The sequence below is a fragment of the Meles meles genome, chromosome 20, assembly GCF_922984935.1.
Source record: "Meles meles chromosome 20, mMelMel3.1 paternal haplotype, whole genome shotgun sequence".
In the NCBI taxonomy this organism is placed as follows: Eukaryota; Metazoa; Chordata; class Mammalia; order Carnivora; family Mustelidae; genus Meles; species Meles meles.
Window position 1 is genome coordinate 16,466,753 of NC_060085.1, and position 27,455 is coordinate 16,494,207.

Sequence of the window (27,455 nt, forward strand, 5' to 3'; positions counted from 1 at the left end):
CAAACCATCAGGCTGACTGGCGTCAACTTGCGGAAGAGGAGAAAACACCTCCTGACCCACTGAGCACGGCTCCACCATGCTCCTCTGCTAAAAGCCATGAGCTCATGTGTTCTGGGGCTGAAGCTCGTGTTATGGGGCAGTCCGGTGACAAACAGTATGTCTAGAAGCAGCCAAAGGCTAAATACAGGCCCATGGAGACATTTCCATATCCACCATACTGATTTGTTTACTTCTTCAACCACAGGTTCTTATACCAATCAAAAACTTTAAAAACAAAAAAACAAAAACTCCAAAAATCTGGCACCAAGATCACAAAGAGGGAATATTGTTCATCGTTGGAGCAGCACAGTGACGTTCCGCAGGAGATGAGCAGATGCCAACAAGGCCAGACTCCACTCCTCTCTGCTCACAGGTGGCGTCTGGCTCATTACAAGGCACCAGTCAATGCACCTGACCTGCGTGCATGCTGGGGCTGCTCCAGGGAACGTGGCCCCAAACTCTGAGCTCCCATCAGTGATTTTCACCACGAGACCATAGCTAGGCTACATGCTTCCTCTGCCTCGTGTTTAAAGACCTTCCAGTCTTTTTTTTTTTTTGAGTCACCAAAGTCGTCGTTGGATTCATCAGAAAGTACAGGTTATCCACAGCCAAACCTCTCCCCTAAAGGAAGAGAGGGACTGCCATTCCTCAGGCGCCTACTATGTGTTCTGGAGGCGGCAACCCACAGCCCCAGTGACTGATACGGGTCAATGTCACCAGCTGCTCTGATCATATCTGTTCGGGGTGACTCCTCTCATCACAAACATCTGTGGGGTCATCCTGCCCACTCTCAAAGGGCCCTAAAAGCGCCACAAGAAGCAAAGACCATCCAAGGAGCAGCTAGAGGATAGACTCCAAAGCAACTACAAAAATAACCAAAGTCAAATACGACTTGTGGATTCTAGCAGGTGGGCACATGTTCACTACACAACTCTCACAATGATTATGTTTTCCTAATAAAATACTGAAAACAATTTAACAACTAAATGGAGCACTACACAAAGATGAACACTATTAACAGGAGCAGGAAACCTGTTTCCTAAAGCAAGAACCGTTTCAGATCCTTGTAATCACGGAAGGGGCCATGTCCCTTCACTGAGACAATCAACCGTGATTTCCAGAGTGATCACAGAGATGGCCCACGAATGGGCAAGGAATTCAGTAACCCATCAACAGTAGCTGTCACAGAAGGGAGGGTCGAGTGGGGGCCACTCAACATGGGCCCACTTGGGAAGGTGTGAGCCACAGAAAGCATTAAACCTCAGTGAGACGGCATTTTCTGAGCACCAACACACAGGGGAAGCCGCATTAGGCAGATGGCAGGAGAGTAAAGCTTGCTACAGAGACCACAGGGCTTGCAGGGGCAGGAGGGCAGTGAGAAGATTACAGCCTGATCCTCTGCCCTCAAAGAGCCCCTGACCCATTTCTCTATGGGAAAGGAAACTGCCGCGGTGAGACAAGCAGAGAGACAGAGGCTGCGGCCAACACGAGCAGTTTCTCTAAGTGCTCTATATTTTTCTAGAGGGGGCAATCAGTGGGAGCTGTGAAGAATGAAAAGGGGCATCAGCGGACACATGTGCATTAACAGGGAGCCACGTGGTTAATGTGTCAACCGCACACGCTTTCCTTACACAAAAATAAAACCCAGCCCTCTCCCTACAACCCCGACCCCAGGCTCTGAATAGGCTCTTATTAAGCCCAAGTCCCATGCAGCCACACCACAATCCCAAACCCACAGGTGTTTTCAGGAATTCATCACTGGGGGTTATCTCGAGATCCTGCACCTGGACACAAGGTAAAGAGAATGGGCCAAGGGATGAACAAACTGTCCCCTTATGGCTGGAAGGGCGAAATGAGATGGTATGGGCTGTCCCGGCCCAGCGAAGTCGGGAACTTCGCTTTTTAAGGTCAGCAGCCTCCCGGACAACGCAAGCAGGAACTCCGGGACCTGTCCTCCTGTGACTAAAGGATCCAAAACTTGTTCTGAGACTCCCATATGGTGGGCTCCTTGGCGCCCCCTTGGCCATCGTAGGTCCTGGAACTGGTGTTTGGGGGGGGGGGGGTGGGGGGGGTGGGGGGGTCTGTCTTTCTAACTGATCACTAGAGGCAGCCTGGGTTCCAGGGTTAGTTTCAGCGCCGGTCCGAGGTGCCTCCCAGGCCCGCCGGCCAAGGGCAAGGGCAAGGGCTCGGGCGGGGTCTCGGGGAGACCCGGGATGGGCGGGGACAGTGAGGGCAACAGGTGAGAAGCCGCGCACGGAGGGAAGTTCTCAGCTCCGGGGCCGACAGCGGCCCAGGCTCCCCCAAGGTCCGGCCGGCCCCCCGCGGCACTTACGCGCTCGTGGGTCCACCGCTGGGCAGAAGCGAAACTTTCTGGGGCCCAGCGGAAGAGTGCGGTAGCGTGCCGTGGCCCGCCATGATACGCAGAGCCGCCGCAGGCGAGCGCGGACTACAACTCCCGTCATGCTCCGCAGGGCCGATGCCTACAAGTCCCGACGGACCCCACAGAACCGGGCGGACTACGATTCCCGGTTTGCTCAGCAGGGCTGAGCTTTGCATCTCCCCCTGGGAGCACGGTGCCACCGGCTCTAGCTTAAGGCTTGCAGTTCCCGCGGGTCATGTGTCCGCAGGTCATCTATGTGGCACCTTGAAAGCAGCGTTGTCCCCCGTACAGCTTTTGAGAACTTAAAATGCGGCTAGTTCGTGTTGAATCGTACATGCGCTGTAAGTGCAAAATACACCTGACTTCCAAAGACTTGGTATGAAAAACATAATGCGAACTATCGTGTTACTACTTTTATGCAGATTACATGTTGAAACGATAATATTTTTGATACCTTGGGCAGGCTAAATGGAAAGCATTCATGTATTACTGGGCTTCGCATCTTTTGATCCCCTCATTTCCTAACACCGGGACCTATTGGAATTCAGTGCTCAAAAAGTAAGTGTTTATGAATAAACTACCACCCTTGATTTCTCCCTCATTCTCGGTCCGATTTCTATTTATAGGTTCTGTTTTCTATTTGTAAGTTGCGAGTCATTTTGAGGCTGGGCTCAAGATAACAAAACGCCTTCTTCGTTCATGACGTCTGCTGTGGACACAAGACAGAAGAGCGACAGGACCCGGGGTACTTCAGCCTGCGACTGAAGCCCGGGCTCTTGTCCTTCCTTAACTCTGGCTGCCCTACCATTCACACTAGAAATACCTTCTCTCTCCCAGGACTTAGCTAGTGGTGTCCAGTCAGCTGCTATGGCCTCAGCATTGCCTAGGTGGGATAATAGAGGAAAGCAAAGAGATTTTCTACTTAAGGTTAGGGTATGGCATGAAATTAGTGCTCTTTTATAAATTAACTGGGTATAGATAAGTCAGCGATTAGATGGATGGGCTAGCCAATTTGTGGGGGTGGCAGGGAAGTGATTTCCATTCTTCCTATTAAAAAACTATGAAAGGAAGAGGAATGAGGGGGAGGACGGCAAATGGAAAGACCTTCAGACCACAGTCTGAAGGGTTTTGTGACATATTATGGATGGGAGGGATTTTAATGTCGGATTTTAATATCACTTTCTCAGGACTGTGACCTCACATCCTCAGAATTGTGACCCCACATGATTGGGGCTGTAACCCCACATGTTCAGAGCTGTGGCCCTAGTGAACAGGTCATGACCCCACATGCCAGAAGAGTTGACCCCATGTTGTTCCTGGGGTCGTGACCCCATGTGCTTGAGTCCATTGTGCCCACTTGATCAGGGTTGTGAGCTCACATCCTCGGGGCTGTGACAACTCATGCTCAGGTCCATGACCCTCTATCCTCTGAGTAGTGACCTCTGTGCCAGGGGCTGTGACCCCACTGGATTACAGTGGTGACCCTACATCCTTGGGGCTGTGACCCCTTGCCTCAGGCACTGACCCCATATGACTGGGGCTATGAATGTTGGAGTGTGACCTCTCTGAGCCCTGATACCCTCCTTGGTCTAAGTGGGAACCAAAAACCTCACAAGGTGTTTGTGAGATGTAAGAATGTCCGGACCTGGCACCGAGCAGATCTCAGTAAAAATCTGTCTTTCCAGTCTCCGGTGGGTGTCTTCGGTCAGATGCAGTATTCTGTGTGGGCAGGGTAGTCACTGAAACCTCCCAAGGGGCTCTGAGATGCACGAGAATTCCCTGCACACCCACGGAGATCAGTGCCCTGTATTAGCCTGCTCATGCTGCCATCAGAAAGTCCCAGAGACTAGGTGGCTTAGACAGGTCTCCAGGCCAGAAGTCTACGATCAGGGTGTCTGTAGGATTGACTCCTTCTGAGGCTGTGAGGGAGCACCTGTTCCATGCTTCTCCTATCTTCTAGTGCTTGCTGCTGATCTCTGGTGTTCTTGACTTCTGATAGTATAACTCCAGTCTTCACATGGCATTCTCCCGATGTCTGGGTCTGTGTTCAAATTTTCACTTTTCATAGGGACACCAGTCTTAAGAGGTTATGGGCCTGCCCTCACCTATATGGCCTCACTTTACATCATTACATATGTAGTAACTGCCCTGACAGAGAAGGTCATGTTCAGAGGCACTGAGAATTAGGACTTAAACATAAGAATTTGGTGGGGAGTAAGAGGAGGACACAGTTCAACCCATTCGTGCCGGAAGCTAAAAGTTTGTATACCCTAAAGAACCCCATGGAAATGCAACTTAATGAAATTATACACCCATACACTTCGTTTTTTTAATCATAGGAAGGGATCTTAGAGATAACTGAGTTTAAACCTCTCCAGTTATGTTGAATAAATAAGGAGGGGAAGTGGTTTGCTAAAGATCCAGCCAGAAAAGTGAGTGTGACTTCCTATAAAGACCCATATTTGTGGGTTTCCTCTAATTTTTAAGTAAACAGAAGATGCTTTGAGAAATTAGTAATGTTCAGTGTTTTGTTTTGTTTTTTTAAACTCATATTATCCTTACTATTGGAAAAAATCAGAGGCAGATTGTTGAACCAATTGTAACCCAAGTGAGGAGAAAGATACAGGTGGGTACTTCTCCAAACTCTCATAGTTTCATTGGAAAGTACTTTGAAATAGTTTTAATGACATGTTTAAGGTGACATGTTTAAGGTGTACATTCCCAATTGCATGGACAATTGAGCCTTGTTTTATTTTCTCTGAGTCCAGAAGGTTCATCCAAGTCATCTGGAAAGAGGGCTAGCAATTCCCTGGGCCTAGAGTAATACTATGGAAATCTTTCCTCAAATAGGCCAAATGACCAGAGGCTGGTCAACTTGAGAATAGGGCTAATTTGCCTTTGTGGTCTTATACCCGTCCACCACCACAAACATGGGCTTGTGCTGCCCTCACACAGAGTGGGCCTCCATATGTGGCAAGGAACATTCTGGAGGTCTTACATACCCCCTCCATTCTCAACCCTGGCCCCATCTCTAATCCTTGCAACTCTCCAGTGCCCATCCACTGCCCATGTCCTTTCTCTAACCATGAGTGATGCTCAAGTCTGATTTTCTGTTATGGCGAAAGTCAAGGAACCAAACTGCCATTGTCCTTCGGTCCTTCTGGCCACACTTTCTTTTGTGGAGGGGCTGGGTGTGTGGGAGAGGGGGTTATAGGCACCTTGGACCTAAAATCTGGGCTGGCCCCAAGGTAGAGAGTGGAGTTCAGGATAACCCTTATCCCCCTTCCCAAACTTCTCCCAAACCTGCAAAATATCTTCCACCAAGTTTTCAGGATACCCGAAATTCCCAGCAGGAAGTGTATCATTCCTTCTGATTGGAAAGCTAGTCTCAGAAAAGTCCTTGTTCTGACACAATGGGTCATAAAATAGGAAAAAAACCTTGGACTTGAAGATAGCCAAATTAGGTGCCAGGCCAGGGGAGAGATGAGCCATGGAGCACTCAAGATACACTTGGCCTCCTAGACAATTTTGCTTAAGGCCTGAAAGAACCAATTTCCCACCATCCAGAGGTTCCACACTTTATCTCCAATCCTCCTCCTGTATTCCTCCCTGTACCCTAAATCCTAACCCAGATCCCCATAAGCAGAGAATTTTTAGGAGTCTTATCTAATGACCTTGGGTAGAAATGAGGGCAACAGAGTCAGAGGTGCGTCCGTGCAAATCTTTTATTTATGCATATGATACAATGATGCTTTCTGTCTTTATGAGATGATTACAATAGTAATTCCTCCTTGGAGCTGAATCATTGGCAAAGCAAGTACTTTTACGCGTATGACCTCATGTGCACCTCCATCGTGTGGGTAGTCTGCCTTTGTGTTGTTGGCATTTATACAGTTTTACAGAGGAGGACACTGAGGGTCTGAGAGGCCCAAGGTCACAGTGAGTCAGTAAAGGAGCTTAGATTGGGGTTTGGGTCCAGGGCTCAGATCCTGAGAGCCTTCTCAGATAGTCTGCTTTGGGGTCTCTTCTGCTGGGCTTTCCCAGACTTGTGGGCCTCCTTGTCCTGTCCCAGGTAGGTTCCACAAATGAAAGCTGTCGGGAGGTCAGCAAACCAGGCAATGTCTGGGCTGATGGACTCTAGGAAAGAGTTCGTGGGAAGCCATTGGTGGTACCTGGGGTTGACCAGAAGATGTAATGTAAGCAAGTGTGGAAAGAAAAAAAAAAAAAAAACAGAAGTAGGAAAAAGCCAAAAAGATGGTCTCCAATCCACTTACTCAACCAACCACAAACCCTGTGGGGCACCAAGGGAGGTTCTAGAGCTGCAGCAGGAGGCTTGTGCCCTTGAGGAACTTCTACTCTGGCTGGGGTCATCTGAGGTCTGGGACTGCCCTGGGCTTAAAGTTCCCATTCAGAGACCAGCAAGGTTCCTCCTCCCTTCCTGATTTTGTCCAAGAGAGCAGGGAGGTTGAAATGCCATGAAGACACCTTTTCTAGGAACCACTGTGGATGTTTTATGTGCCAGGAGTGGCAAGAGATCTGCAGCCCAGTATCCAGGGCACTTTGATTGACTACAGGGGGAGAGAAAGGCCCACAAGAGTCTAGCTGGGGTCGAACCGTGGTTCTGTGGGTGGAGAGGGGGAAAGCAGGAGGTTGTGGCCAACGAAGGTGTGGTCAAGGTATGTAGAGAGTGGCCACCCATGTGTAGCTCTCTGGCTGTACTTTTCGGCAGTCTTGCTCATGGTTCCCTCTCTGATAGGATGCCCCTCTGTCTAACCATTCACATCTCTGCTTCTCTGGGCCTCTGCTCTTGGATTCCCAAGGAACTACATTAAGAGAAGAGGCTCCACTTTATACCCTTGGGGATGACAAAAATCACTAGAAATGTAAGGAGATGGACACGACTGTATTTAGTGGCAGGCTCTCAGGGGTGTGGCTGAATGTGTTGAAAGAAATACTTAGCAAAACAGCTTTTGCTGGGAAGGAATGGGATGGGGTGAGGAGATGAAGAAGCAAACCTGTCAAAAGGCAAGCTCTGTAGTAAGGCAAGACCCCGAAACCTGCCTTCTAGGAAGAGTGGGGTTGAGAACATGCAGCTTTGGTTTTGGAGCTGGAGTCCTCTGCCTTTCCCCTCCCTGGACTCAGCCTGCCCTCTGAATAAAAGTCGAACAAAATTTTAAGAATATTAGGTTTGAAAGGGGCACTGAATGATTATCCTAACCAGAAGTCCATTCGCTTAGCTCTGAGCCCACAACTACTCATTGTCTCCTTCCTTTTGCTGTTTCTTTTATCCATGCTGAGTGATGTCCCCACCTATTAGTTGGCAAGACCAAGAGAGCTTTCTCCTTCACTGGCGCACCACCCAGTCCTCTCCAGCAGGTGTTACTGGCCTAATTTAAAAACTAGACCTTCAGTCTTCCCCAGCCAGATAAAATGCCTCTAAGGCTGGCCACCCAATTGCAAATGCATCACTGAAACCGTAGCTGGAGCTGAAGGGGTGAATGCTTTACATGCTCTCTATGTGCCAGCCAAAGGCTGTAACAGTAGCTACTTTATTCAAAAGGCATAGACTGAGTGACTACTGTGTGCAAAGTCCTTATTAAGGGACTGTGGGAAGACTCCGGAATTCTTTTTCGAGGATTTACAGCCAACCATACCCAACTGGGGTGCAGGTTACAATCACCTAGGGAGTTTTTCCAAAGGCCCCACTCCAGAGCTAAATCAGGTTGGAACCAGATCTGTGTGGTATGGGAAAATTTTGAAGATGGGTTTTATCTGTGTCCTGAGATGTGATGCTATGGGACAGTGTGAGAGACAGACACGTGTACCGCTAACTAAAAAGCAAGGTCAAGTATAGACGTTGCCAAAGAGAGGGATAAGCATGGTGCTCTGAGAGCATAGATTAGGGAAGAAGGGTTACTGTCACTCCAGTGGCCTGGGGCAAGAAAGCTCGACTGTTCCCTAGACATGGGTTCCCCAAATGCATACATTAGAAAAATAATGACAGCTGTCATTCTTTGCTCCCACTCAGTACATCCTGCTAGAACACTAGGGCCCTGGGTGCAAGACCTCAGGCACTTTGCATTCCAATGGGGCAGGAAGATAAGACATGCACAAGTGTAACTATGACACATGGTGGAGAGTGACAAATACTATTTCAGAGGGGACAAGCAGAGTGCCACAGCACACCAGAGAGTGCTCTTCTGATTTTCAGATAGGGAAGGTCTTCCTGAGGAGTTGGCCTTTCAGCTGGGGCTTGTACGTAGTGGAGTAGAAGGACAGGTGTTCCAGGCCCTGGTGACCACATGACGGAGGCCCAGAGGAGACTGGGGGAGGGGTGTCTGGAAGGATGGGAGAAGGGTGTGGTTTTTCTGTGGTTGGATCCTGAGCTGCATGGGGGGGGGGGTGGCAGAAGGTGGAATAACAGTGGAAAAGTTCATTGGCACCAGATTGTCGGGGCCCTGAAAGACTTGCTGAGGTGTTTGGGCTTTATTTGCATAGTGTGAGGATCCACAAAGGGTTCTGAAGCACCCTGGTGTCCATTCAGAGGACACTTTGTGGGGAAAGAGGTGAGGAGTGGGAAGATGCTGAGGAAGTAAGGTCATTTGGGCATGGAACCACAGGCATTCAATGAACATGGGCAGAAACAGCTCTGAGGGACATGGGGAAGGCAGAGGCAACAGGACTTGGCTGTGGGAGTGGAGGGATGGGAAATGTAGGACTCAGAGATGATGCGGGTTTGGAGTGTCGTTGGCTGGGGGAAGCTGATGCCATCAACCACGCAGATGGAGAACATTTGAGGTGGAAACTGAAGTATCAGCTCGATATCCATCCAGAGAGGATGAGATGTAGGAATCTTCACCCTGGTTGCCTTGGCTGAGGTGGGTGTTTAGTTTTCTGGACCTTCAGAGCTGGACTATTGGTACCTAGAGGGTCATGACGGTATCTCCTTATCTTTATGTCCTGCAAACAAATGCTTCATGCAGAAGGTGGCACGTATTGCATTCATTCTTTCCACAAAAGATTATTTATGGACTGAATATTCACGTGCTAGTTCATGTGGCAAACACTAGAGATATGACATGGAATGTATCTCCTGTCTAGTTGGGTCTTCGGGATCCAGATTGCATTCTGACTTGCTTATTTGAGGATGTGCTTATCTTGGCCCAGTGAAACAGTCTCACCCAGCAGTCACTGAGGATTGCAGAGCCAACCCCTCCAAAGTCAGCTGGCACAACCCTCCAGGTGAGTGGGGGACAGACCATCTACCATCAGTCAGCATCTATACAATTAGCACACACATGGAGCCTTAGACCCTCAGAAAGCCTTGGAGGGAATCTTTTCTGGGAATCCTTCCAAGTTTCAGAGCCTTCTGGACTAAGCAATGTCTGAAGGAATGAATTAATGAAGGAATGAATGATGAACTCAGAATCCAAGAAATGTTTTTCTGGATGGCAATATACAGTTTCCAGGTGGGAGCCACTATCTGCAGAAGAGGAGACATGAAGGACCTACTTGTGGAAGGTGGCCATGGCATTCCCCAGCATGCCCTCCATGATGCCCTTTCCTGCCCTGCTTCTCCCTGCTCCCACTCCAGCAGCTCTGTCCACCTCCGTTGGCACCACCGAACTCCCTTTCAATAGAAGGAGGCACCCTCGTAATTGAAGGAGCCTGCTGCGTGATGAGGAATGCTGGCTGCCTGCTGCCCGCAGATCCGGAAGCGCCGGAGCAGACTTTTGAGATGTCTGCGGAACTTGACCCCCACAAAAACGTAGAGCACTGGGTTGAAGCAGCAGTGGGAGAAGGCAAGGTTGCGGCAGATGAGCATGGCATAATCTACCTGCTGGCTGAACTCACAGCTCTGGATGACCCCAAGTTTCAGCAGTGTCTGCAGAAACAGGAGCAGGTTGTAGGGAGCCCAGCTAAGGAAGTAGGCTGCTACGATGGTGAATATAAGCCTGACTGTCCGAGGGCGCCGTTTGGACCGAGAGCGGAACAGGGTCTTGAGAATCTCCACATAGCAGAACAGGATAATCCCGATGGAGAACAGGAAGAAGACATTATGCTGGTAGACTGAGGTTAGGAACCACTTCCTTTCTGAGTAGTCACAGTGTAAAGAAAACACTGCGTGGAAGATAGCATCAGGGATGGAGGACAGGATGCTGGTTGCCCACACAGCCATGGTCACCAACACACGGTACTGGAGGGTGTGGACACGCAGGGATGAGAGGGGCCTCACCACCGACAGGTAGCGGTGGATAGTCATGATGGTCAGGAAGAAGATGCTGCTGTAGAGGCTGATGGAGAAGATCATGCTGAGGAGCTTACAGAGGAAGTCCCCCAGCAGCCAGCCCCAGTGGTAGGCCATGATCCACACTGGCAACAAGCAGGAGAACGCCAGATCTGAGAGGCACAGGTTGAAGATGAAGACATTGGTAAGGGATTCCAGGCTCTCATACTTCACTAGGACCCACAACACCAGGCTGTTGCCCACCAGGCTGAGGAGGAACACCAGGAAGTACAGGATGGTGGTGCTGATGGTGGCAAAGGTAAAGGTCTTGCTCTCACACAGGAAGCTCTGAAGATCATATTCAAAAGGGGTGGTGGACTCTGGGGTGCCTGAGGGCTCCATCTAGACAAAGAAAGCATCTGAAATGACAGAGATGCAGAGTTTCAGACCACGTGGTTAGGCTAGGATCCATAGGACCCATATTACAGAAAAAGTGTGTGGTCCATGGTCCAGCTACCTGTGGTCACTTAACTGTAAGGTGACTAGGAACTTTGCCAGAACACAAAATCACTAAGCATTCTGTTTAGTTTGGCAGGCTTTTTTTCTTAGCAAGGCTCTCCTGATGAAGGAAGTGGTACATTCATTTCCATTCTGTCATACACCCCATTTCTCCTTGGAGACTGGCATTTGAGTAGCACTAAACTAGACCCTTCTTCCCGTAGGTGTGTGAGGAAGAGCAATGGAACTGGATTCAAAGAACTGAGGTCAAATTTGGGCCCCATTACTATATTTCTGGGAAAACTATCTAAGCTTTCTGAACCTCAGGTCGTCATCTATAAAATAGAGCTAATGACCCCCAAATTGTTCCTTCATTTATTTAGCAAATATCTAGTGAGCATTTACTGCCTCCTGGCCTCCTTCCCTTTGTCTCCCCCTTTGTCCCTCCTTTCTTTACTTCCTCTGCTCCCTCCTTTCCTTTCTTCCATAAAGTACAGAAATTTTGATATCAGGATTGTTTCAGGAAACTTGCTGTCTCTTGAAACAAGTCTAAAAGGAAAGGAGGAAACATCTGTCATGTAAACTCAGGCATGAAATAACCTCAAGACAACGATGAACACGGAGATTCTGGGAGACCAAATAGTCACAAATACAGATGTCCCCTGAAAGGGAAGTATATGCAGAGTGACCTCCAAAGGCCAAAGGAGCCATGAGGCCAAAGAAAAAAGGCCAGTAAAGTCCAGCTTGCCAAGAAATGGCTTATTAAAGGGGCTTATGGACAGAGGTGTGTTTTGGATTGCTGCAAGATGAGTGTATCTCTGTACTCCGAGACCTCCTGTAACACCTGATTTTGTAGCCATAGAAGCTGGGGAGTGCATAATGGGTGATGACTGGGAGGAAATGTTTGAGAATATTTGTCTGTCATTGTTGTATCTCCAGAGTAGATCAAGCCCTTTATGTTCCAAGGGTATACTTAAGGGTAATTTATTATGCAAGTGGCTAGACAAAAGGAAATAATGGTGGTTGTGGTAGTGTGTGGCGGGACTGTGCTCAAGAGGGCTCCAGGTCACAGAGTGGTCATCATGGCAGATTTGTCCAGGATGGCGTCAGGCTGGTTCACACACTTGCTAACACAGAAGATTAACTCTGAGCAGAAGGCTGCCTCACTCGGGAGTTTGGTTTACAGAACATCCTATAGAGACAAACAAATGGCAATAACCTAAGTGCCCAGTTGGAGGGGAGTAGCTAAGAGAACTGTATTGAGTCACACTGATTCAATCCTGTGAGTTAGTGAGGTTTGGGAAACCATGAGACTTGAAGGCCAGGAGTGACTTAAGAGCCAGAACTCTGTTTGAATGAGGTGAGTGAAGATGTCAGGCCTTTAGGAAGGAAGACAGGAGATTGGGTGAAGGAGCTGTCTGCATCAAGTAAGAACCATCTAATGACCTACTATGTACCAGGCACTGTGCTAGCACAGGCTATTCACCTGCTCCTTCCATCCTGCGACTGTCTGTAAGGCACGGCCACCCCTACCTTATAGAAGAGGAAATCAAGGCTCAGACTGGTAAAGTGACCTATTCAACAGTATAAAGCCAGTAAGCAGGAAGGAGAGCCCAGCCAGGAGCCAAACCTGTCTTATACTTGGAGAAGGAGAAAGGGAAAAATAGCCCGAGTTTCTCACTTACCTAGTTTGGGATGGGAGGAATAAAAGGCGGCGGCGGGGGAGGGGGGGTCTCAGACGTGTCCTGTTTTAGGTAGTAAGTCAATTCATGTCTCCAAACACCAAAGTGAAGATGGTTGAAAATATTACATATGGTTCGTTTCTTTTGTATTCTTTTGATTCCCAAGAGGAATACACATAATACATAATACATAAGCTTTTGTATGTTTACTGTCCACTTATGTTTCTTATTTTGAAAGTATTTATGAATTTTGTTCATTTTCCTGCTTGGACTAATAATGTTTTCCTTATGAATTTTTAAGAGCACTTTTTAGTACTGTTAACCCGTTGTGCTTCTTAGCTTTTAATTCTGTCCTTGTTTTTTCATTTTTTTTTTTTTTTTGACATTTAGAAAGTGGGAGTCTACACTTTAAAGAGGAGCTCATCTGATTCGGTCCAATTGTGTTTGATGACTTCTGACATATGCCAGGCCCTGTGACAGATGCTGGATTTTAGGGTGGAAACATAACTAATAACTAATAAATAGTCTCTAGGGCAACTGGGTGGCTCAGTGTGTTAAAGCCTCTGCCTTCGGCTCCGGTCATGATCCCAGGGTTCTGGGATCGAGCCCCGCATAGGGCTCTCTGCTCAGCAGGGAGCCTGCTTCCTCCTCTCTCTCTGCCTGCCTCTCTGCCTGCTTGTGCTGTCTGTCAAATAAATTAAAAAAAAATAAAAAAAAATAGTCTCTAAGAGGCTTATAGTTTAGAAGGAAATTAGAAATCATACAAATGTCTGGGATTTCCTGTAGTGTGATGAGTTGGAAATGCAGATATTTTGGGACAGGGGCCTTGTAAGCACCCCTCATATCATACAGGTGATCCCCAAAGTCTGCTGCTTGGCTCTTATCTTCTCCTGACGTAGTGCCAGTGTAGGCTGACCCATCTTATTAATATCATCAGCCTCGCTGCGTGGGTAGAAATTTCTCAAAATTAAGTGACTTATCCTGACAATGAAGATATGAAGATATCGTGTCCCTCTTCTATTGCAGTTTACTAAAAACAAGTAGCTTGACAAAATCTCAGTGTTGTGGTGTATCTCATGAATATAGAACAAAACAACAGAGAGCTGATTTGGCTTCCTTGGCTGATGATTTGTGTTGCATCGCCAAGATAAGATAATCATAGGTCTCTACGTTGAGTGGAGTTCACATTTTCTCCTCAACTCTCCAGAATAAAAGAAGTCCTCGGGCTGGTCTGGGATGGCAGGGAGCCAATGGCCAATCAACTCAACTTCCATTTCTACCTCTTTGCCTAGTTTTTTTTCCAGATCTGTGGTCCTGAATAATACAGCTTGAATGGGTTGTTAAGAGGACTTTCTAGTTCCTGCTTTGCCAGGTTATCAAGTACTGAATTATTTACCATGGAGAAGATAACGTAAGTGGGTTTCATTTCTCAATAATATTTGAGTAAGCTCAGATTTAACCAACCATTCCACAGATAAGAACTATAAACCCTGGGAAAGAAACCAAAACCAAACCCCAAAACCTTCTTCTGGGCACTATTGAGCAACCAAAAGATGGTGAATACTGGAAGGGACCAGGCATTTGAAAAAGGAGAGCAACTGAATGGCACAAGTGGGATTCCCATTTTTTGGCTTTGGCCTCAGCACAGGAGCCGGTCATAAGGGGCAGCTAAAATTCCAGTAGCAAAATCACAATTTTTTTGGTTTTGAAAACTAGAAGGGTGAGCTTAGGGCAATCACAGCCACTGGAAAGGGGATGAGGTGACATCACAGAGAGGAAAGGGTTAGATAGTGAGAACCCCAGGATCTGTGTGTTTACTCTGCCCAAATGTTTGGCTGACCTCTGAACCATGAATGCCCCTGTGAATGTGGAGGCGGTGAACTGAAATTGAGCTGCTGCCTACTTCACGGGATGCAGAGTTTGGAGTCTGAGCTGGCCACTTTAATTGGGTGATAGAACAAACAACAAATAAAACAATGATTACTTTTCAAAAGAATAAAACAGAATCCAGTCTGCACAGCATAGCATCTGCAATGATCAGGCTACAATACAATATCACTCGGCACGTGGAGAAATGGGAGAACATGGTCCACCCTCAAAAGGAAAAAAACCCCATCAAGAAACTGACCCTGAGATGACCCAGATGTTAGAATTCATGAAATAAGCATGGGAACGCAACTCTCTTCACTGTGCTCAAGGGACTAAAGGACTAAAGGAAACTATATCCCTAATGAATGGAAAGATAAATCTCAGAAGAGAAAGACAAACTATATGAAAGGCCCAAAAGGAAGTAGAAACAAATAACAATAAGATATCTGGAAAAGCCAAAATAATTTGGAAGTAAAATGACATACTTCTAAAGAATCCGAGTCAAAGGAAAAAAAAATCGAAGGCAAATTGTAAAATATTTGGAACCAAATAATAACGAAAATAACACATTATCAAAATTCATGGCACACAACCAAAGCATACTCAGAAATGTATACCTTTAAATGCTTATATTGGAAAAAAGAAAGGTCTAAAATTAGTGATCTTAAATCAATGACTCAGAAGCTAGCGGAACAAAAGAGCAAATTAAACCCAAAGGAATTAGAAGGGAGGAAATACAGATAAAAGAAGAAATAAAAAATAGGGAATAAAAAGAGAGGAAATGTACATAACTAAAACCGGTTGTTGGAAAAAGTTTTTAAAAATGTAATAGAACTTTAGTTAGATTGAGAACGTAAAGAGAGAGGACACAAATTCTGGTAGCAGGTATGGAAGAATGGGCATTGCTACAGATCTTGTAGATTTAAGTGACTAATAAGAAATATTATGATCAATTTTACATTAGATACAGCAACTTAAATAAAATGGACACATTTCTTTGAAAATTCAGCCTACCAAAGCTGACAAGAGGTTATACAGCAAATCTGTGAAGTCCTACTTTTATTAGAGAAATTTAATTAACTATTAAAAAAACTTTCTCACAAAGAAAACTCCAGAACTAGATGATTTTTTCTCATGCATTCTTTCGAACTTCTAAGAAATAATACCAATCTTTTACAAACAATCTGAGGTACAGTACAGAACACTTCTCAAATCATTTCAGAAGGCCAGCATCATCCTGATACCAAACCCAGACAAAAACATCACAATAAAGGAAACTACAAAACCAATATCACTCATGAATATAGACACAAAAATTCCTTAACCAAGTGTTAGCATGTCAAATCCAGCAATATACTTTAAAAGCATTATACATCAACGACAAAGTGGTGTTTATCGTAGAAATATGAGAATGGTTTAATATTTGAAAAATCAAGTAATTTGGGGCACCTCGGTGGCTCAGTTGGTTAAGCGTCTGCTTTTGGGTCAGGTCATGTTCTCAGGGTTCTGAGATTGAACCCTGCATCGGAGTCCCTGCTCAGCAGAGAGTCTGCTAATCCCTCTGCTCCTCAATTCACTTGCTCTCTCTCTCCTTTGAATAAAAAATAAAATCTTTTTAAAAATCAAGCAAGTTGTCACCATATTGACAGAATAAAGACAAAAGCTACATGACACTTTTTGATCAATGCAGAAAAGTATTTGACTGAACCCCATACTCATTCATGATGTAAACTCTGAGCAAATCAGAAATTAAAGGGATATTGGACATACAAAAGCTATTTCACTCTTCTGTTGGTTATTCATTCCTATACACAAAATGTCATAGGCGCTTCTGGTCTGGGGTTGGGAGGTCTCGGGGATGCACAAGGGAAAATGGTGCCAAACCCCAAACCACTGTGAGTTATATTCTAGGAGCCCAGTCCCCTTTTGCCTGTCACTGCCCTCCCTCCCTGTCTCTGCTTGCTCAACCCCAAAAGATCAAAGTTAGCTTTCCAGTCCACAATATGCTTCTGTATAGAGAAACACAGATCTAAATTATCCAACCACTGATAATAATGCCTGACCTAAAGGCTAGGCACCAGATAACCCCCTATACTTTCTTTCTTCAGCAGAGGGAAAAGAAAAACACGTACATGATATGTCTACTCAAAGTGCATGGACCAGATTTTTAGCAATGTAGGTTTAGGGAAATCCCCAGATTTAGGGCCTCAGAGGCTCTGGAAGTAGGGCTCAGGACTCTGCATATTTACTAGCTCTCCAGTTGATTCTCATGCCCACCTGGTACAAGCTATTAACATCAAAGAAAAACATAAGTTAGAAATGCTTGTAAAGGAACTCACCTAAATCTACACCTCTTTAGATGCGTCTTGAGGGAGAAATGGCACTTCTCTGTTGCATATTGTGCTCCAAGAAACTGAAACACTGCCCTGCCCAGAAGGTTAAGGTAAGGCAAGACGGTTGTGTTTAGTCTAGGAGGGAGGCAGGAAGTCTTAACTAATCCCTCCTCTCCCTCTCCTGGCTTCCTGGATTGACCCACCCTCAACCTCCCGACTCCCACCCAAGCCATCCTGTCAGAACTGGCCCCATTGCTGATCACCTGACCTGTCTCCAAAGGCAGGTGTTGTCCACAACTTAAGGGTCATCTGGGCCCCTGGGTCCCCCTAAGAAAAGAGTCAGGTAATTTTGGAGTTGCAAGGAATCCTAAAGGATAAATTTTTTAAAAGTTGCATCTGTATTTTAGTAAAATTTATATTTATTAACATACCAGTTACATATGATGATGGCGATGACGATTTTATTTTATTATTTTATTATTTATTTAACAGAGAGAGAGAGAGAGAGCACTTGAGCACATGAGCAGGGGGGAGCAGCAGAGGGAGAGAGAGAAGCAGGCTCTCTGATGAGCAGGGAACTGGATGTAAAGCTTGATCCCAGGACCCCAGGACCATGACCTGAGTCAAAGGTAGATGCTTAACTGACTGAGCCACCCAGGACCCCCAATGATGATGATTTTAAATTGAGATAACATTCATGGAACAAAAATTTACTACTTTAAGTTGTAGAATTCTATAGTGTTCAGCATATTCACAATATTTACAAGCATCATTGCTATTCAATTCCCGAACATTTCCAGCCCCCCCCCCCAAGAAAAATCCCATACTTGTTAGCAGTCAATCCCTTTCCCATTTCCCTCCATCCCCCCGGCAACCACTAATCTACTTGCTGTCCTTATGGTTTTGCCTATTCTGGACTTTTCATCTCGGTGAAATCTTATAATATGTGACCTTCCGTGACTGGCCTCTTTCACTGAGTATAATGTTTTGAAGGCTCATCCATATTCTGGGATGTATCACTACTTCCTTCCATTTTGCAGTTGAATACTATTCCACTGTATGATACACCACATTTCATTTACCCATTCATCAGCTGAGGGACATTTGGGTTCTTTCCACTTTGGGGCTATTATGGATAATGCTTCCCTGAACATTCATGGACAAGTTTTTGTGTGGACATGTATTTTCAGTTCTCTTGCCTATGTACCCAAGAGTGGAATTGCGGGGGTATATGGTGACTCTATGTTTAAATTTTCTGGGGGGACTTCCAGACTGCTTTTCACAGAGCTGTACCATTTTGCTTTTCCACCAACAGTGCATGAGGGCCCCAGTTTCTCCCTTTCTTCACCAATGCTTGTTCATTTTCTCTCTTTCTTTTCATTTTAAATTACAGAGTATGAAATGGTAGCTCACCATGATTTTGATGTACATTTCTTTCATGGATAACAATGTTAAGGATCTTTTCATATGCTTATTGGTCCTTTGGGTATTTCCTTGAGGAGTGTCCATGCAGAAACTTCCCCTTTCTCAAGTTTGGGTTATTTGGCTTTTTATTATAAAATTGTAAGCATTATTTATATATTCTGGATACTAGAGTCTTCTCAGATATATGATTTGCAAATAACTTTTCCCATTTTGTGAGAACTTTTTAAATTTGTTGAGAGTGTCCTTTCATACACAAAAGTTTTTAATTTTGATGAAGACCCATTTATATATACATTTTTAATTCTTGTGATAAATTATATTAGGATAATGCTGGCCTCACAGGATGAGTTTGGAAGTGTTCCTTCTGCTTCTATCTTCTGAAAGAGATTATAGGGAATAGATGTAATTTCTTCTTTAAATGTTTGGTAGAATTCACCCACAGGCCCATCTGGTTTGGTGATTTCTGTTTTGGAGAGTTATTAATTATTGGTGCAATTTCTTAGTAGATATAAGCCTATTCACATTGTCTGTTTCTTCTTGTATAAGTTTTGACAGGTTGTATATTTGAAGGAATTGGTCCATAGGTTATCAAATTTGTGGGCATAGTACTGTTCGTAATATTCCCCTATTACCTTTTAATATTGATGTAGTTTGTAGTGATGTCTCTTCTTTTGTTTCTGATATTAGTAATTTGAATACTCTCTTTCTTAGTCTGACTAGACACTTATTGATTGTATCAAAGTTTTCAAAGAACCACCGTTGGTTTTATTGATTTTCTCTACAAAAATAGGATCATATTATGCCCACTGATATATCCTTTTTCCTTTAAGCAAAGTGGCACAAATATCTTTCCAAGCCCATTTTATTCTAGCCATTGAAAAGGGTTCCACCACATTGTGGTGCCATATTTTACTTACTTCCCTACCAATGGATGCCCGATTTGCTTCCAAGTTTTAAAATATTTCCAATGATACAGGGAACATCCTTGAAGCTATACCTTTAATGCACTGTATTGCTATTTCTATAGGATGGATTTTTCAGAAGTGGTGGATTTCTGGGTCATATGTGAATTTTACATTTTGTGTATGTGAAAATGTATGTGAATTTTACATTTTGGTACATATTGCCAGATTGCCCTCTATGGAGTTGGCATTTATTTACATTTCCACAATAGTGTACAAATGTCCCCATTTCTATGCATCTGGTCAAAATTGAATGTTACTAGCTTTAAAAGTTTTAGTCATTTTGAAAGGAGTAGAGAAGTATCATGTTGTTTTGATTCAAACTATATATTATTTTTAGCTAGACATTTTTTTCCACAGCTTTATTGGCCAATTATGGGTGTGTGTGATTGTTCTTTGCCAAAGTAGGTAATTATTGAGAGGACTCATATAGGAAGTGTTTAACAAATGTTTATTCCCTAAATATGAAGACACAATTTGAAACTAAGGAGTTCATAATTCCTCATGTTTGGTTTCAGTGTGAAAAAGAAGTCATGGTTTTGCCTTAAACAGAAAGTTCTAAAATACTGCTCAGGCCGGACGAAGGTGGAACTGAGTTCCAGCCTCATGCAGACTGGACGGACGGAAGGGAAGTCCAATCTTGGGTACAGCACAAAGTGCACAGAGACCTGGTTACCACAGTTCGGGTCTGGACCCATCTGTGGGGAAGTGGGATTCAGGGCAGAGACCAGCATCAGAGGTCTTTGGCATCAGCATCGGAGTGGGACTCTTGGCAGGAATTAATTTCTATAACAGGAAGTGTTGACTCTAGATCCCCTGGTTCCCATAATCTAACTGGGCCAAGTATAAGATAGATGATTTTGTTTAAGACCATACACATGAGACCAGGCAGAAGTGTATGCACATCAAAGGTCTTGCAGCTTTAAGAGCCCTTGGAAGTGCATCCTGGCCTCACTGGGTGGTACACTCACGGGGAACATCTTCAGTCATGGAAGTGATGAAGGCCACCTTGAGTAGCCACAGAGGCCAAGGATCTCATGGAAGGGTTAGAAGGGAAGAACATCACAGTTTGTGGATGACAACACAGGAGACCACTTCAGGAACCTCATCATTAACTGAAATTGGCTTTCGGGGTTGGGGAGGATGGTGCTGAAGTCCTGGGGGCGGGGGAGTGGAGTGTGTGCAAGAGCCATTGTAATCTGGATTTTGAGGTTAGCATGATCTTATTTGAAACTGAGGCTGGAGAGCTTGGGGTCCCTCTAGTTACACCAGAGTCTAAAGCAAAGTTAGATCTTTGGGAGGAAATTAAATAGTCTTAGCTTCAAGAGTTATAGGAAGACATGACTCCATGAAGGTCACAGTATGTCACTGCACAATAGTGCCTCAGAGTTATTTTTAAAAATTAAATTTATCTTATTATTATTATTATCGTTGAATAGGTAATAGAGTCACAGGAATTAATGTGGATCACAGATCAAAATCAAAGATCCAGGGGTGACTGGGTGGCTCAGTCATTAAGTGTCTAAGTGGCTTAGCCATTAAGTTTGGGGTCCTGGGATTGAGCCCTGCATTGGGCTCCCTGCTCAGCAGGAAGCCTGCTTCTCCCTCGCTCACTCCCCCTGCTTGCATTCCTTCTCTGGCTGTGTCTCTCTCTGTCAAATAAATAAAATCTTAAAAAAAAAAAAATCAAAGATCTATATTGAAAAACACAGGAATTCACACCTCTATATTAATAATAAGTAGGTATGTAAATAGGTGAGTGGGGAGGGCTCTGCTTATGGGAGAGGTCAGTAGGTAACTGTGGAGGTGGAGTTGGGGTTGGAAGATCACTGTACAGCCACCAGAGAGAAGGATAATTCAGGGAAGAACCTCCAATGGTTGCTAACTCTAGGATTGGGCATTTTTGATGAGGCGCAGGATATCTGCATGGTTCAGAATGGTTTCCACACAGACTACTCTTGAGTTACAAAGACAGCAATAGTAATTGTATAGCAGAGAAATCGGACAACACTTTGACCAAATGATCAGATTTAACGTCCCCAATGAAGGGCAGATGGATGCCAAGTGCCTCCAGATACGATGTCCAGAGGAGGACACAATATGGCTCCTATAATATCCAGACAGGGATGCATGACCTGAATCTGAAGATGATGAATCATCAGATAGATCCAAGTGAGGAATGTCCTGTTAAAAAGCAGGGAGCTCTATTGTTCAAAAATGTCAATGTCAAGAAAGGTGAAGAAGGCTGAGGAAGTTCCTGATTAAAGGAGGTAAAAGATAGGACAACTGAATGCAGCACGGGGCCCTAGACCGGGAGATCCTGTGCTAGAGGAAAAAGTGTTATGAAGAACATGATCGCATCAACCAACTAAGCCGGGACACCCATACGTAGATTAGATACAAGGGCTAGGTTAACACGGAGCCTGCTGATGTTGATCAGTGCAATGTGGTTATGTACGAGAATGTTCCCATTCTTTGGAAGTGCACCCTGAGATATGTAGGGGTAACAGGTTCTACAGTTTCCTTTCACATAACTCAGAAAGGAAGGTCTGGACTGAATGCACATGACACCACCTGTGGGATAAAATGTTAATAATAGTTGAATCTGTGAGAAGATTGGAAGTGCCGTTTGCATGGTTCTTACACTTGCCAGTTTTTCTGTTTGAAATTATTTTCAAATGAATAGTGAAAAAGCTTAAAAAACCCCAAATGTATGCAGTGCAAAAATCTTACTGCCAATCCATCCCATGCCCCAAACACTTGTAATAATTTCTTGTGTTCCCTTCTAAAGTGTCCTTTTAGAAACACAATCAAGTATGGACATTTACACGCAAGTTATTTTTGCATAAAGTCACAATCTAGAGATTTTTAGCCTCTCAAGAAGCCACATCAATAGAATCTTCCTTTTTAAATTTCTCCACAAGTCTTTATTATCAGCATAACATGCAGAGGTGTCCCCCTTTTGCTGAGTCAGCAATAACAAATACCGAGTCATGATGACATCTTGTGGAGACTCCCTGTGGAGGTGAGTGACCCACAGTTCTTCTGGTTCATCCTAGAAAGCACTGGCCGGTCTAAAGCAGTGGTCTATATACATGACTCTTCAGGTGAATCTTGGGAGCTGATAATCAGCCAAAAGCTGGAATGGCTGACCTAAGAAATGAGGTAACGAAGGCATCTGTAACTTGGAGTGGGAAAAAGAGAGTTTCTAAGTTGTATTCCTTGGTGTCTTATGGAGCATGGAGCTCAAGCCAGCAAGAAGGAAATAGAGATCCTCAGACACCCTTCTGGAGACTCTGATTCCATAACTGCAAGGTGTCTAAGGTAATTGGGACTCTCACCTATCCAGTGGGAGGGTACACACAGAGAAACATCTGTTTAGGGAGCCACTATCATTCTGTCAAGTATTGACCTTATCACAATCAACACTCTGAAGAAGACATTATCAATATTCAGATTTTACCCATGAGCCAGCAGAGGGGCCCAGATGTAAAGTCAATTGCCCACAGTCAAAGACCAAGAAAATAGTAGCTAAGTGGGAGGGGGAGGAGAGGAGGGAAAAAGAGAATCTTAAGCAGGCTCCACGCCCAGTGCAGAGCCTGATGCAAGGCTCAACCTCACCATGCTGAGATCGTGACCTGAGCCAGAATCAAGAATGAGAGGCTTAACTGACTGAGCCACCCAGATGCCCCACTAATGTATACTCTTAATCAAATACTTATACAGGTGAAGTTTTGGGAGATCATGTATTTGATATCTTAGGACACTTTAGTCAAGCCAAGGTATATAATGAGAAAGAGGGCAAAGAAAAGGATGAGCTCCGGGCTTCTGTTTACCAGCTCAAGCTCTGCATAAATGACCTGAAAACTTCTGTATTTGTCCTTAAAGAAACTTTATTTCCTACAGTCACAAGCCCGAGATTTCTGAACACCAAACAATTCTCAACCTGCGAGTGTTTGAATTACAATGTAAATTAAGTCCACAGTACTACAAGATGTCTTCTGTTAAAGTGAGGGCATTGGCTGGGATGTCCTGGGATTCTGATAACTGGAATGGGGACATATAGGAAGATCTCAAGGAACCTGAGGGTATAGAATCCCTAAAGCCTCCTAAGTCTTCTTTGCTGATAGAAGCAGTCCTTCTACCTCTGTCTGACTCACCAAGTCATTAAATGGATGTGGTACATATGAGATGAGGCCCAGGCAGTCCCTGAAGGCAAAAGTAAGTCATATGAGGAATTAGCTCAAATACCCAGGCCCCTATTTATTCTTGCTACACTGCCTTCTCTCTCCAGCTACACACTTATGACCTCACAAGCAGTTCCCTAGGATCCACTGAATGAAGAAGAAAAAAACCTCATGCCTGGTTTACAGCTGGTTCTGCATGACATGCAGGCACCAGCCACAAATGGTGGCATCTCTCTTTGGGACATCCCTGGAAGACAGTGATGAAGGTAAATCCTCTCTGTGAGCAGAATTTTGAGCATTGCACCTGGTTGTTCATTTTGCTTGGAAGGAGAAATAGGTACTCAAACACCCAGTCCTGCTATTTATAGACATCCTCTGAGTTCTGTCCCCACAGACCTCATCCTGTACAGAGCAAGTTTGCTAGTTGACTTCAGATAGAAAATATTACTTCCCTGATTTCCACGTTCAGGAACAGAGCGGTAAAGAACCCTGTCATTTCTATGGGACATGCAGTTTACAGGTTCCTTTCCTACTTCTACCAAAAAGAGGAAAGGATGCTTGGCCATTTTTCACTTCCATTTGGCTGAGGCCTTAATACCCATGACCAGTGTCCCCTCCAAAGTTCGTTCCTTTGGTAAAAATTGAGGTATGTGTAAGGTGGTTGTACATTTACTGATATATACATTTGTAATAACAAATGTGCATACATTTATAAGCATAAAGTCATACTTTCACCTGACGTGATACAACTGTCTTGCATACAGCTGCAAAAATGGTAACTCCTCCCCCAGACAGGTTGCAAAGTCCTTGGGTGATATTCATTCTTTTCCTTGATCCTGTGTAACTTGAATACGCAATGTAAAGTTAATTATTATTATTATTATTATGACACCTCACGTTAGCAGACAAGAAAGCAAGAGAGGGAAGAGAACAAAAATATTTGCTTAATACATGTGTATATAACATATATATGTATATAAACATATTCATAATGAAACAAGGAAGAAATAGTTCTCATTTCTGTATCTGGTCACATGGTCACAGCTTGCATTTACAGCTATCTTCTACTACTTATTTCATATTCCCTTTGCCCTCAGCAAGTCCCTTAGCTGGCTGTGGTTCTTTGCCTAGGGGGGACCCAAACCTTCATACCTAACACCTGGACCATTAGCATTTCTATTTGAATTGGGTTGTTGTGGTTTCCCACTGACTTTAAGCACAGGACTCGGTAATACATGATAAGAGACACCCTAAGGGATCTGATCTCCTGTACTCCAGACATATTCTTTTTTACTTCTCTGGTGCAGTAGATCAGTTTCCTTTGGGGGGCCTGGATCAATCACCCAGCCAGCACAGTAATTCCCTTTTTTGACCCAGAGGCAGGAAGATTCCAAAGTGGCTAGGTGGTCCTCTCAACTTCTAGTTCAGTGAAATCATTTGTCTCCCAGTAGAAGCATGTGCATTGTGATCTAAGGGCTCTCCCAGCCAACCCCTTGCTCCCTCTCCCTTTATCCTTTCACATTTCCCCCAAAAAATCTCCTGTACAAATGATCCTCACTTGGTGTCTGCTTTTGAGATTCCAAGGGAGGAGAAGCTCAAGGGCCATCTGAGGGTCTTAAGTCTGGCATGGGGCCATCCTTCTCTCAGGAGGAATAGGGCCTGGGGCAAGGAGCAGGATGAGGAGGCTGACAGCATTCAGAAGGCCCACCCACCTCTCTGTTGGAACTTCCAGACTGTCTCCAGCTGGGTGGCTTGGTGCCCATGCAGGCAGAAGGTGAAAGGCAGACCTGGAGGGATGAATGGTAGACTCCCCTTCAGAGCTTTGGGTAACCCATCCCAGTCCAGTCTCCTTTGATGCACGCTCGCATTTGCCCACTGCACTCCACCACGCATGATGCTTCCTCTGCATTAAGACTCTCTTGCTTCCCCCTCTCCTAGTTCATTACCACCCCTCCTTGGCTTAAACTTCATCCTCTTGAACATGTCAGGCTCTTTGTTGATTGTGTTCTTTTGTACCAAGGCATTTCTCTACTCATTGCAACATTTTTATCCAATAATGACTTGTTTAATCATCATAATGCAGTAGCCAACACTTACTGAGCGCTTACCACATGCCAAGCACTGTGTAACCATTTGCTAGACTTTATTCTAGACTATACTCTCCATGAAGGCAAGGAGCATCTTCTGTCTTGTTTGTGCTCTATCTCTCCAGGGCCTAGGACAGTGCCTGGAACATACTAGAAGTTCAACAAACATGGGTGGAGTAAAAATCCCCACAATGAGCCTAGCAAGGCTTTCCTTGTGCTTTTGTAGTATAAGAGATTAAATATGGCTGCAAATGATTTACTGTTCCTTCCATTGAGAGGTGAAGTCTAATTCCCCTCTCCTTGAATGCAGGCTGGTCTTGGTAACTTGCTTGACCCACAGAATGTGCTGGAAGTGACATTCTGGGATTTTTAGGTTATAAGAAGCCTGGCTGCCTCCAGCTTGGTCCCTTGGTCTCATTGGGCACCCTGAACCATCACCTACAGAGTCCAGCTGCATGGGGTCACCATGCTGGCGAGGCTGCATGTGTGATGCTGGTAGTTCCGACCGAGTTCAGCCATCTGGTGTCCAGCCTTCTCCGCTGAGGGCCAGACCTGTGATGGAAGCTGCCCTGGAGAAGCTCGCTGACCAGCTCAATAGTCCCAAGGGGTCTCTGTTGAAGCCACATGCCAAAGAAACCCTGCTCAGATTCTTGAGCCACCAAATTATGAGACAGAATTAAATAGGTCTTATTTTGGCCTATCTGGGTACTTCATTACAAAGCAAGAGTCATTATACATAATATCGGTTAGGGGGAAATCCCCAGGTTGATTTTCCATCTCACCTTCACCCATCCCACACTGTTGGGTTTCCCTCGAGGATTGTCACCACCAGAAGTCTTGCTAACTCTCCCCCAACTTACCTTTGATGTGGCTTGCAGAGAGGTACCTTTTCTACTTAGCTTCCATTTGTAACACTGCCTGGAAATCCCCCAAGTGCAGACCTGCCTTGCTCTGTGGCAGAGCTCCAACAGCTGCGTTGTCCTGGGTCATCTGCCCCATCATCAGATGGCCCCTTCGACCCTGGGTGACAAGGAAATCACCGACTCCCGGGTGGAGGCCCTTTTCCTTTGAAGCCTGCTGTGCCCACCCGACCATGCTCGAGCCTCCTTAGACGGTTTCACTGTCACTGTGGGGAAGCATAGGCAGCTGTGGCCAGCCCTGTCGGACCTGTCCCAGGTGGAGCAAAGCCCTGTTAGAGTCACCAGGATTTGTCCGTGAGGAGTTTCAGAGGGTGGCCATGGGGTGCGGGAGAGGACTGGAGCCTGGCGGATGTGCTCTGACAGCATGAAGAGTTCTGGATGGAACCTTCCAAAGGTCTTCTGCAGTACCAAGGACTCCACAAACGTTTAAGAAGCTTGAGGGCTCTTGGCCTCTCCAGGGCCTCTGAAGGGGTTGTGTGGGGCTGCCCCTGGGGCGAGGGGCATTTGCCAGCTCATTCTGAGCAGGAAGTCTACCCTCGTCTCACCCCCTGGTGGCTCTTCAAACACACACGGGTAGGTGGTGGTGGTGACAGGATTCCTGGTAGGGGTCATAGAGTTTGGCGAAGAGTAAGTACAGAATGTGTTTGTGATGCAGCAAGACAGGCACATCAAGGCCACGGCTTGTCAGGTCTTGGACATTCCTTGATGCTCCCAGGGCACAGCCATTGTTTTTCAGTGGGAAGTCAGTGTGGAAATTGCACTATGTGGGGCTCATGGCGCTGCTCAGATCTATAAAGACAAGCTCTTTGTTGGGGGCGGGTCTGGTCTCTGCATTTGTAACAAGTG

At 45.3% G+C, this 27,455-nt stretch overlaps 2 protein-coding genes across 2 annotated transcripts in view; both read right to left on the bottom strand.

Annotated features, from left to right (window-relative positions):
• Positions 1-2,766, bottom strand: part of FYCO1 (FYVE and coiled-coil domain autophagy adaptor 1) — a 72,460-nt gene extending 69,694 nt beyond the window's left edge. Inside the window, exon 1 of the mRNA XM_045989684.1 lies at positions 2,372-2,766. The gene's annotated coding sequence lies outside the window, so the exon portion shown is untranslated. The remainder of the gene's footprint in view (positions 1-2,371) is intronic.
• A 3,374-nt stretch (positions 2,767-6,140) lies between these two features.
• Positions 6,141-17,157, bottom strand: XCR1 (X-C motif chemokine receptor 1). The gene is made up of 2 exons (XM_045989686.1): positions 17,035-17,157; positions 6,141-11,065 (listed from the first exon to the last, which is right to left on the bottom strand). The coding sequence occupies exon 2, from the start codon at positions 11,046-11,048 to the stop codon at positions 10,053-10,055; it is 996 nt and encodes a 331-aa protein (XP_045845642.1). The 5' UTR covers positions 11,049-11,065; positions 17,035-17,157; the 3' UTR covers positions 6,141-10,052.
• Between the last annotated feature and the right edge of the window lie 10,298 nt (positions 17,158-27,455).

Bases quoted from the DNA above. Each gene is read 5' to 3' on its own strand.
- XCR1 (XM_045989686.1), bottom strand. From the start codon at position 11,048: ATGGAGCCCTCAGGCACCCCAGAGTCCACCACCCCTTTTGAATATGAT.